The sequence below is a fragment of the Centruroides sculpturatus genome, unplaced genomic scaffold (assembly GCF_000671375.1).
Source record: "Centruroides sculpturatus isolate CEXI.00-Female unplaced genomic scaffold, Cexi_2.0 scaffold134, whole genome shotgun sequence".
In the NCBI taxonomy this organism is placed as follows: Eukaryota; Metazoa; Arthropoda; class Arachnida; order Scorpiones; family Buthidae; genus Centruroides; species Centruroides sculpturatus.
This window is the reverse complement of record NW_019384368.1, coordinates 938332-950898: the sequence shown is the minus strand read 5'-3', so window position 1 is coordinate 950898 and position 12567 is coordinate 938332. Positions and strand designations below refer to the sequence as shown.

General features: G+C 29.4%; 1 protein-coding gene across 1 annotated transcript in view; it reads right to left on the bottom strand.

Moving 5' to 3' along the window:
* LOC111613387 overlaps positions 1-12567 on the bottom strand; it is a 76322-nt gene that overhangs the window by 19422 nt on the left and 44333 nt on the right. Inside the window, exon 4 of the mRNA XM_023354732.1 lies at positions 1237-1298. Coding sequence (XP_023210500.1) covers positions 1237-1298 — 62 coding nt within the window. The remainder of the gene's footprint in view (positions 1-1236; positions 1299-12567) is intronic.

Sequence of the window (12567 nt, the reverse complement as noted above, 5' to 3'; positions counted from 1 at the left end):
GAACAGAGTAAATAATTCTACAAATTATAATCATAAAAGTTAGTCTTATACCCTCGATTATGGAACGTTTTGTCTGTCTTAAAAAAACCCCAAAAATTAAATAAATAAAGATTAAATTATGTAATTAGTCTTCAAGCTTTCTCCCCCCTGGAAAATCTTCTGTGGACACCCATGCTTATAAGGGCGGAATAAAACCTTTATTACTTTCATAGCGATTCTAAAAATCAATCAAAATCTATTATTTTATCCATTAGAACTTTACTGTGTATTTTAAATCTAATTAAGCAGTTGTAATTAATTTAAAAAAAATACTAAACAACAACGAGATAGATACGTATTAAGTTTCCCTATTGTAAAATAAAAAGCATGGATAAAATTTTAACTAGTAAAATAGACGAAAATCAAATTTTAATCATCAAAATGTATTAAGAGTGCTGTTAAATTTTACGAATTCTAAATATTAAATTCTGAAACGAATCCTTCTACGAAAGTATTGATCGTCTTGGAAGGAACAATTCCCTCTTTTCATTTTCAATGAAAATCTCCAGGAATCAATTAACATGAAAAATACCTGATATAATATATATATATATATAGTGTGTGTGTGTGGATTAAAATTTTGCATTTAATTTCCTCGCTAAACATAATTCAAAAAATATAATTTTTATTACGTTCCCGTTCTCCGTCTCTGAAATAAAACTAAGAAAAATATTACAAAGTCGATACAAATATTCTTTTACTCGGATATCATTAAAACTCGAAGCTATAAAAACAAACTTTCTTAAAAATCGCAAAATTTATTCTTTCCTTTAAGCAGATCTTTGAAAGTAAAATAAATCATTTTAAAAAGATTTGAAAGACATTTTGAATATAAATAAGCAATTTTAATTTGCATAAAGTAGTATTTCTTTAAGCAATTTTATACGAAAGAAACTAAAAACACCATTAAAAATGCCACTTAACTGGAAGATCCCAGCCCCCCAAAAAAAAATCAATTGCGTGGTTTTATGCTTTATCTTTGTATAAATTAATAAAATATGTATGAATTAACTGCGTGTAGTGTATGTAAGCATTAATTAAAACACATTTTTGCCACATTAATAATTAATAAGACAATAATAATTAATAATTAATAATTAGAAAGACAATATTAACAATGAGAACAATTATTATAATCGATACTTAATTAAATCTATTTAACAATACGCGTGTAATATTAGCAATTACACCACTTACAATATTAGTCTGTTGAGCTTGAATTTCCTTGTGGACATCGACAAGTTGCATCAATGCTGTTCCTAGAAAACAGAAAATACAATTTTGAGAAACGAAAATAATAAAATAAATAAATAAATTTCTGCAATAGAAACAACAAGATATTCTCCGAGAAAGGATTTCCTATGCTCTCTGTTGATATGTGTAATAAATCTCCGACTTGTAATTTGTTTGATACCAGAAAGAAAAATAGTTTTTGACGGGAACGATATCGAAACTTTGATTTTCGCTAAATACAAAATTTCTAATGGATTTTCTTTTCGGTTGTCTTCTGTGAAAAATGGACAAAGGAGATTAAATTTCTAAAGGAAATATGCTTTCTTGTTTGCTATATTCCTTTACTTTGTGTTATAGTATTGTTCGGAATATACAGTTAAGCTTGTAGGGTAATTTATTATCGAATATGAAACTATGTGTTTCTGACGTAACAGTTTAAGGGCATAAAGTTACAATAATTTACATTTAAACTGCCGAGAATTTAATGATACACGAAACTATGTTATTAATTATTCCGAATTATGATTAATCCGGTTTTATACAATTGTTACTTTCGCAGTTCTCTTATTTGTTGCATATAGGCCTATACAAAATAACCATCAATAACACTAAGACATGAATATTAATCTGATCGTAACTAGCTTATGGCAAGACGTGAGGAGAATAATTAAAAATTAGTAGACTGATTTACTTATTTTACCATTGTCTTTGTTCTAATACATTAATATATTCGTCCTGTAAGGAAGGCAATTAGTTTTACTTTAATGTTGTATGCTTTATAAACCTATTCTATAACTATTCTATGCATAGTCATTCAATAAATAAAGCATCTCAATTGAAAAAAATACAGTAACTTGATCCGGGTACACATGTACTGGTATACCTGGACGTGTGATGTCAGGTATACCTGAACCGATACGTGTGAACCAGACTGTAACATGCTGTAGAAATCACGTATAAATTGTTTTCATTTAAAGTGTAAAGCCTGTTCAAAATGAAACCTGTATAAAACGGAAACCTTTATTTGGCATAATTCGCTAGAGATTTTATAGTTCTATAAGCTACTTTACATTATTCAAAACGTCAAAAATTCTTTAAAAACACAAAATAATTGAGTATTTTTGATAAATATACAAACTTTTAAATATATAGAAATACTTCGAAATATTTATTTAATTGTCAAAGGAAATAAAACAATTATAATCACATTTATTCTGTTCTTAGTTCTATACAGAATACTCTCATCAAATTAATTTTTTTAAGAATTTCTGTCTTTTTTTTTCGAATCCGTTCTAATTATCAATCGTTCTTGAATTTTTAAATTGTATTAATAAACTTGCGTTTTAATTATAACATTACGGAACTAATGACTTCCAAACAAATTACCTTGATCATTAAAAATGTAATTCTTTACTTTCTTTTCGAAGAGGAAAAAAAAATCTATATAATCATTTCATTTCCTTTGAAAACTTTAATATAACTTCATTTTATGATTTCGAGCAACTAAGTGTCAAGAAATTTCACGTTTTCTATTCGAAAAAAAAATAAACTTATACCGCAATAAATGCGATCACTAAATAAGTTTTTCAGGCAATAAATTAATATAAATTGAAATTTAATTAATATATTTGCGAGCCTCTACGTCGAGTATAAATAACACGATAATACATAAATATATATTTTTTAATATATATATTTATTAAAACGGTTACAAACACGAATACGACATAATACACGAGCAATTATACACCTCCAATGAGTAACAAAGTTTTAAACAATCGATATCAGTAACAACACAGTAACTAAATGGACTACTCATTGATTATTCATGATGGGAGGTATGCAAAAATGAAACTTTCTACTATAACAATAATTGCGACAAACTTCTGTATTCCTTTATTGGTGGAAAACTTTTATTAAAATATAATCAGCCGAGAGATACTCGGCAGATAGTGTCAAACTCGATATTGATCATTGGGTCGATATCAACACGAATGATTTCAATTTGAGATACAGAACAAATGAGGAAAGTGTAACTGTGTAGAGTCGATTATGTTATCTGCGTGTTATAACCCGATCCATTTTCTATAACTTTTTAAACTTTTATCTACAGTTTNTAATTTGTAAATAACGGCGAAAAAGGTTTATTATTTCGTTGTTTTAACGGTAAAACTATTAGCTATGTTGTAGTTTTAACATATACTATGTTGTGTATACTGTTTGCCTTTCACTGCTTATTTTATTTATATTACTTTATGTATCGTGCCGACATGTTTAATGTAAGTTACAATTTTTACATTTACGTTATACATACTGTATATTTTAAATTGTTAACATTCTTAAACTGGAATATGGTTCTAATAGATTGCATTGCCTAATGAAAATGATTGGAGAGAGCAATTATTGAGAAATTAATGCGTTAAAGTATACGGAAATATAATTATTTTATGCAACAGAGAATTTCTAAATGAAATTAATAGTCCGATCGGAGTTCAAATGGAAATTAAGTCACTAACAATTTACGAATAAATTGTTCGGATTTGAAATTATAATATATAACGAGTATGTGTAACGGGTTTAATAAGAATTTATAAAATGAGAATCGTTGTGGATTCATAACGTATCTGTTGATCAATTCAAATGAAATTTAAATCTATAGCATATTTCAGTAATGAATTATTATGGCAGCAATTGATTGCACTTTTAAGATATTATTTTGCTGTATTTTTATTATAAATATCCATAAAAGTCAGAAAATCTATTAAATTTTAAATGGATGATGTACGGATAATATTTAGGAAGAAAAAAAAGCTTTGTTTGTGATGTAAAATTATGTTTTTCATTAAGTTCGTTAGATTTAGTAAAAGTAAGAAAAAAATATATTATGTAGGAAGTATAGAAACAGTGGAACAACAGGTATAAGATTAGGAACAAAGCAATTTCGACTTATGTTACGGAAGGAAGTTAGAGCAGATAGATGGAGTGAAGATGTATGATTATAGCAACACACACTTAAACTGATAGAAAGAAAAAATGGGCAATGCCTATCGACTAAAGTGGAGAAGAAAGGGAAACAACTACACAGGTACTTACATTTATATTATTTATATAAATATCAAATTTTAAAATGTTTCAAATTATAAATTTAATTAAATTGGAATTTTATATAATTTATTTTATATGATTTAAATAAATTCACAACAGTGGGAATTATAAACTGATATTAATTCGTTAATTTCAAAACATATAAACAATGGAAGAAGAATCTCTATCGTCGTCAACTCTTATGATGATCCCAAACTTCTTCACGTATATCATTCTTATCTTTTGTAAGCATATGTTTATATTAATCCAAAATACATTAATTATATCACGGGTAGGCATAAACTCGTATTACACTAACAATGGAGTTATTTTTTTAAAGTTACTCGACAATTAACCGAGTTAATTATCCGCGTAAGTGATATTACTGACTATGAGAAGCAACAGTTACTAAAGATAACTTTCTCTTTATACCAACCTCCCAATCACATATTACTGGATACAAACAATAGTAAGCTATATAAGTGTCATTAACACGTCCTTTCCTGTCAATGATAATGCAGGAAGATAACAATATCGATAGTGATAACGTTGAATAAACTGTTGAATCTTGAATGCACGTGGATAAACTAAACATCATTTGAAACCAATGTCAATCTTGTGTTGGCATTATCAGCTAGCACTTAACAGCTGTTTACGGAAAATTCAGAAGTGTATTTAAACACCTTGAACATACAATAACTTCTGAATTTTGAACCGAGTATGTAGTATCTTTCTTTGAATTAAAAACCTGCAAATATTTTTGAAGTTGAAACAGTTTAGTCCAAAAAATTAATTGTATTGATATTTTATTGTTTTCAATGTATTATGTATCACTTTCCTGGTGTTTGTTCCACACAATTGTCACGGAAGAGAAGGTCAAGCAAACACGTTTATTGTAAATGAGGTGTATGTTTTATTGGTTTCAATCTGAAATCTGATTGAAACCAGTAGAAAATACACAGTAACATCTTCAACACGAAAACATATAACATCTTCAATTAGAATTTTACCAAATCGAGAAAAGGACAAATGAAAGATATATTACGAAGAAAGCTACAATGATAATTTCAATTTACAAGTAAATTTATATAAAAACCATAGAAAGCAATAATATTCCATTATTTTACCATGTATAGAAGTAAATTACAATTGGTATAACAGATTTTAATTCTTGTAGACAGACTAGAAAATGCATCGAGGCAAATTTAAAATATTCTTAGCATTTGTTGGCACGAATAAATTAATTCAAATGATCTTATAAAGTATCGTATAGATAAGATGATGATCCGATTCGAACAACAACAAGCTTGAACAGAAAATGAGAAAAAATAAAGAAGAATCGTTAATCGTTTCTCACAAATGTAAGAATATATTATTTATGCACTTATCGTTGAAGACAACTTTGGTAAAAACTAAGAAAGTAGACGTCTTCCGTTTTCATATTTCCAAGTCGGCGTATGAAATCAGAGCTAATGAACAATGCACCATTAGATCAATGCTATTCACTCGACCAAATGTACGAATGAAGGAAGCGATGCCTGGCCAAACAGTTTGTAAAATCAAAATAATACTTCCTGCGTTTAATGGCCATGTGCTTCGCATAAATGTCGAGAGCTTAGTTTTCGCAAATGACAATGGAATCGTATGGCTGATATCTCATACAACTTTCGATTATAATTCTTATATATGGTATTTTTTTAAGGTCTCTAAGTAAATTATGATTAAGTCAACGGAGCGAGCGGAAGAATGGTATAGCTATTATTCCCAATAAGTTTTACCAGGTTATATTTAGAAGCACACAAGAGTAAAACCAAGCACGCTGACCTTAAAGTGCGAGTTTACTTAAAATTCAGGTTCAGAAAAAGCACTAAATATAACGAGTCTTTTACACCTATACAGTCTGAGGAGGGTTACGGCTGGATTGACCTTTATTTTGGATCTAAATTTGTAAACAAAATGTTAAAAATCCTTGTGATGACAGATTTTGAAGAGGAAGAGAGCCTCAAAATAAAGGTCGGACTACGTTATGAAATTCCTAGGAGTGAAAGGTGAAACTGTGAAGAGACTTTATTCTAATTTAGTGTTTCCTCTGAGCTTGTGAATTTTAATTGTCGTCGTCTTGGAGTTTTAAATAAGCTATTTATGCAATGTTAGAGTATATCGAATAAACTCATGAAGATATTAATCGTTTCCAGTTATCTTAACAATTTTGAAAAGAAGCCATAGAAAATATGATGAAACTAGCATATAATGATGTTTAAATGCAAAAGTTCGTAGGTCTAAAACTTAAAAATAAATAGTCAATTTGATAATATGTTTCTTTGGCATCATTAATAATAAAATCACATGTTTATATGACTCAATTGATATGAATTTCCAATTATTATTTATCAAATGGCATTTATTGACGACGATCTCGAATAATGAACATATGAGAAATTCAATTACGCGGCTCACTTGACAATTCTTCGAGAACGTAAAAGCGAGGGTTTATTATACATAAAGCATCACTATAGTGAATCCATCAGTTATCGAAAATTATAATAACGAGGTATAAAGAGAAGCGAAACTACTTACAAGTTAGTAGTTTCGCTGTTCTAGCGATTTTTTTTTTTAACTTTCCACCCTGTGAGCACTAAGAAGGTCTCTTTTAGCAAGCCCATTATGGGTTCGGCCAAGCCCATAATGGAGCGGTTGAGTGGTGAGGGACGGGGTCCGACATATCCGGACGGACCACCCCCGAAAAATTTCTGGGGAATTTTCGACCTGTTTGGATTCAATCACGGGTCCTCCAGAGCAGTAGTCTGCCACCTTAACCGCTAGTTCTAGCGATCCAAAGAGGTACGGTATTTGTCAGTTATTTACTAACGTAAAGAAAGGCCGGAAAACTCCACGTGGCCAGTCCGTTGGCGAGGCGTGAACCCACGACCAACTATCAATGTTCGGTGGTTTTATCCACTCGTCCACTGATGGGAATCTTATTTTTTAAATACCTAATTGTACCATCCGGAAAATTGATAGGGAAAAAACTATACATCTAGCTTATTTAAAGAGCGTAGTTTTAAATATTTAGCTGTTTATATACTGTTTAGATATAAATCATAATTTTAAAAAAATGTGATTAAAAATGGCTGCTCTAATTGGAGATGAGATAAGAATGTGCTTTGAATAGTGTGTGGAGGACATTTTTAAAGAATAGCGAAATAGATTTCAAGTGCTTTTTAATGACTATTTTAAAAAAATAATCATTAAATTTTAAGAAAGGGTTTCTAATTTGGTGAATTATTAAGATTTTAAATAATTGTATACCTTTGGTTTTTGCAAAAAAGTTGAGAGGTAGGTAGAGCTCTTTTTTTTGGACAAATGAAATACGTAGAGAATGTTCCTTTATTCATAAATCGCGGTCTTAAATTTCTTTTTTGTTAGAGAAATAAGAATTTATAGGGTAGGAACTACTAAGTGTCCTAAGTTTTCTCCGGGAACGGAAAAAATCCCCAACTCCCCCTCTCGACGGCCTTGATTAGGATTGAGCTCTCTTAATTAATCGAGATGTCACCAAATTTGATAAGTATTCTTTTCGAGGATGGAGATCACGAAAAAAAAAACACAACTTATTCTTAAAACCGCAATAGAAAAAATAGTTATTGTCTGTATACAGACAATAAATATTTTTTCCATTGACATGGAACCATACAGACAAATCTGAAAGTAAGGATGATTTTTGTACACTGCATTTATAGCAATGACACGTTGAAATATTACATTAGTTACAGTTACGTGTAGGAGAAATCGATTCCAGAACATGAAAAACTATTGAGTAACTCTGATTATTAAGAAATGACAGTACAAGAATTCACTCATATTTTAATTAAAGATTGGAGTCCTATTACCATTCTCTTTTATAGAATAAAGTATTTTCTAATTTTTAAAGCTATAACTTCCCGTTTTTAAAAATATTTCCTATCAAAACTGCTCCGAAATCTAAGTTTAATTGAACCGAGTGACAATAAAATGGGGCAACAAATTATGAATGATTCATAAAGTGTATACAAAGTGACGTGACGTAGCATCGAATTATATTACTTACAGTGTAATGCTAATATCGTAAAGGGTGATTAGTGTGAAATACAAATAAGTATACACTCAATTTTTATAAATGTATTATATCTTGACAGGCCGATTAGACAAATATCTATTTTAAATTAAATATGTCATTTAAAAACATATATATGTACTGTTAAACTGATAATAAATGTAAATAAAACTTCCTAAATTTGTGAGGAATCGTAATAAAATTGTCAGTGGAATTTAAATAGGAAGAAAATATGTTAATGGAATTTTAATTTCATTGCTGCTTCATTCTGAATAAATTTCTATTTTATTGAAGATGAGAATGAAATATAAGACAAACTAATTAAATCGAATCACGAGAGGAATATAGAGGATGATAATTTTAATAAATTTAAAGAAAACACTTTTTATTGGTCAATATTGGTAATATTTTTCGAGATTACGAGCGATGGTATGAGTGAGAACAACCCCACAATATACATCACAGCAGTACATTTACACACACACAAAGATAAATTCTACATATGGTTATGCATATCGGGTGTCGATATGCGTAACTATATTGGAGGATGAGGAGCTCCTCAAATCATCATCAGAATACATTACCATCGAACTTGGTGTCCTCAAAGTTTCGGCCTTTATCTTAATTGGGGATGAAATTTCAGTTGCAAGATTTGAGACACGATACAAATTTAAATGTTAAAAGCGTTTAATAATAAAAACGAGCAATTATTTATTGCGTTAACTCCATTCTCCAGATTAAGGAAAGACAGATAAACGGACAGACGACAGTGAGAATTTATAGATCTACAATTTTTTCAAATTGCAGCTCAATAATGAAGGAATTTGAAATGCTCAAATATACGATATCGTTATATCTATTGATACTTAAAATTCAGAACTCCTTAAATAATTAAATATCTAAATTATTATAGCTCATTTTTATTTTAGTCAAAATTTATCTTATTAATTAATTAATATTAATTAATACATAACATGCATTGAATACTAACTAATGATGGCGGTGATAGGTTAGTGACCGTAACATTAAATATCTTAAAAGTACCAAAAATATCGTCTAACACAAATATTTCCACTATTTTTATACTAACAACAAATCTATCGTTTCACTTATTAATTAATAGCAGTCTTGGGTACTTTTCTTGTAAGAAAAATAAAAATTTATAGGGTAGGAACTATTAAGAATCCCCTAAATTTTCTTTAGATTCGGAGAAAAATCTCTAGCTTCTCCTCTCGATTAGGACCGAGCTCTCTTAAATAATCGAGATGTCACCAAACTTGATAGGTTTTTCTATTCGAGGGATGAAGTCCACGAAACAAACATCTTAGTTCTAAAATCCGCCAACAAAGGGAAATATCATTCATTTGTCTGTATCAACGCAGTAAAAATAAATCTGAGAAATGAATTTTTGTGCATTACATTTACAGCAATGGCACATCGATTGAAGCATTACGACTGTTACACTTACTGACGTGTAAGAGGAATTGTTTTCACAATATGAAAAACTAAGTTACTCGCGACTGATTTATTATCACCTACATTTTTGAACCTATTTGCAAGTTCTTTCTTTCGGAAAGTCACTCTTAACCAATAAACATTTCGGGCTTATTATCTGCCCCTCCAGTCTCTTATTTTATTGAAATCAATAAAATAAAAGAATGAAGAGGGCAGATAGTAAGCCCGAAATGCATATCCCGAATTAAACAAATGTCTGTTGGTTGAGTGAGACTTCCTGAAAGAAAGGGCTTATAAACAGTTTCAAAAACTTAGATTAAAAAAGGGAATCCGTGAAAAGAAAACTAATTTGTTATTGTTTGTATCTTACGCGTTTCTCTTTGTATAGCGCTTAATTTTCCCTATCGGCAGATTTCGAAACTAATATTTTTTCATTGAATCATTTTCTTCCTTGTATAGTACACAGCAAATTTGGTAACACCGGGTTGCTTGATTGATCTTCAGAAAGCCACGAATAAGGAACGTTTAATTATAGTTACCCTGTATATATTAACTAAACTTATTCGTATTATAAGCAATCATTTTTATGAGATATCCCAATACCGCGATAGAGTATGGACTATTTATGTTTATTAATGATTAAAAAAAGAAGCATAATATTTTACAAGACTATTTTTCACGCCCTTTTTCTATTATATTAATAGTAGGGATGCATTTAACTATGCATAGCACGACATAAATTATATTGAATTAAACCAAACAGGGTCTAAGTATCTTCAAACGGATTATACAATTAAACGAATATTTTATTAAAATACTTGCAGAATAATTTCTGCTAACGAATTCTTGCACTCAATTAATTTGTATAATTATTAATATATATTCGGAATTTAAGAGTTAGAATTTCATTCTTATCATAGTTTAAATATCATTTTGAATTATGACATCAGTTTGGTGGCATCAACGTTTAATGTTTCGCACTTAACCGATTTGTTTTCTCTTTAAACACCCTGGAAAGTAGATAGAATGTGTTTTTCTACAAGCTTTCAACGTACGGGTCATTACTTGAACATGTCTCTTCACTAATTTAGTGTCACCATGACAACACTGCAGCTGGACGATGTCGATAAAGTTGACTTGTTAGACAACCAGTATGTTCGCTTAGTAATTGTATAGATTTTGAACGACACCCAAGACGATTCACACAATGTATTCAACTCACAACATTGCTTAGATATCGGCAATGACTTTGTGTTGTAAATGACTTGTATTCAGTAGCTACGAATGTGTCCACATTTTAATAATAATTTCCATAATACGTTTTCATTTGAAATTTTTTAAAATTTGAATATTAAAACTTTCGAAGATGAAACTTGAAGCGTAATTGCAAACATCCTCTGTAAATAGACTAAATAGAATACAAATAATTCGACTTGTTTATCTTTACAGATTTACATTAATTTCTGGAGAATACGATAATTTTTAGCTAATTTAACCATGTTTTCAAATTAAATTTTTTTTAAACCTTAATTTAAAATTAACAGACAAAATGTTAAATATAAAAATCTATTATTTTTCATCAACATTTAGAAAATTCAAATAATTTTTAAGCTTTAAAACTAACTTAGACTTTTAATTTTTATAGAATATTTTTTTTAAATCTAGCAACGAGTTGCTTAACTTTCCCGGCAACATTTGGTGGCGCCATATTTTATTTAAAGTTTTTTTTAATAAAATATATTTTTTAACTATTATAAAATGGCAAAAAGCTGAATTTTCAGGATAAGGGTGGGTTTTATAAAAAATTGTAAATGCTAATAACGAGTAAAGTCGTGATTAAGTCCGACTCTACTGGAGACACACAAGATTCCCATTATCTCCGCACCCCCTCAACCTTCAATCACCAAAATTTAATAGCATCGATCTCCCTAATAAACAAACCTTCCTGCAAAATTTCAGAAAATTTCGCTGAAAAACACAGGAGTTATTAAGCTTCAAACAAGGTAAACAAAATCGTGCCCCCCTCCTCACACATACAGAAATTATCCCCGAATTTTTTTTTTGGGCCTTTCTCGAAGTCCAAAAATGTTAAAAATCGAGGGGGGGTCATTTTTGCCGGATCGCCATACTTTTCCTCTGTTATAACAGCCGGGAAAGTAATAAGCAATTTTGTTTAACTTTTTAAAAATTAAAAATCTTTTAATTAGATAATGAATTACTTTAATTATATTCCAAAATATCGATAATAAGTTACAATTTATAAATCGACAGTATAACTTAATTAGTAATTTTTCTATTATTTAGAAACCCGATAATCCGTGTAAACGAGATGTGATCGGATTAGTAAAATTCTTTCGTATGATATTAATTAAAATAAAATTACTTAAAATCTACTAAGTATAGATATACGAAGAAAATATCTAATGAATTACGAGAATAGATATTGAAATTCAATTAACGAGTAATTAGGGATCAACTTAAGGATAAATTAACTAGAATCTGTCGTCAGTGTGACGAACAGAAGTTTTAAATTTCGATCAGTAAAATTTTCGAGCACGTACAGTACCCCCATTCGTACGTTCCCTATTACATACGTTAGTCATGTAATTACACTCGACAATGTTTCTCTTAAACTAAAATATCCATCATAATATTACAAATTA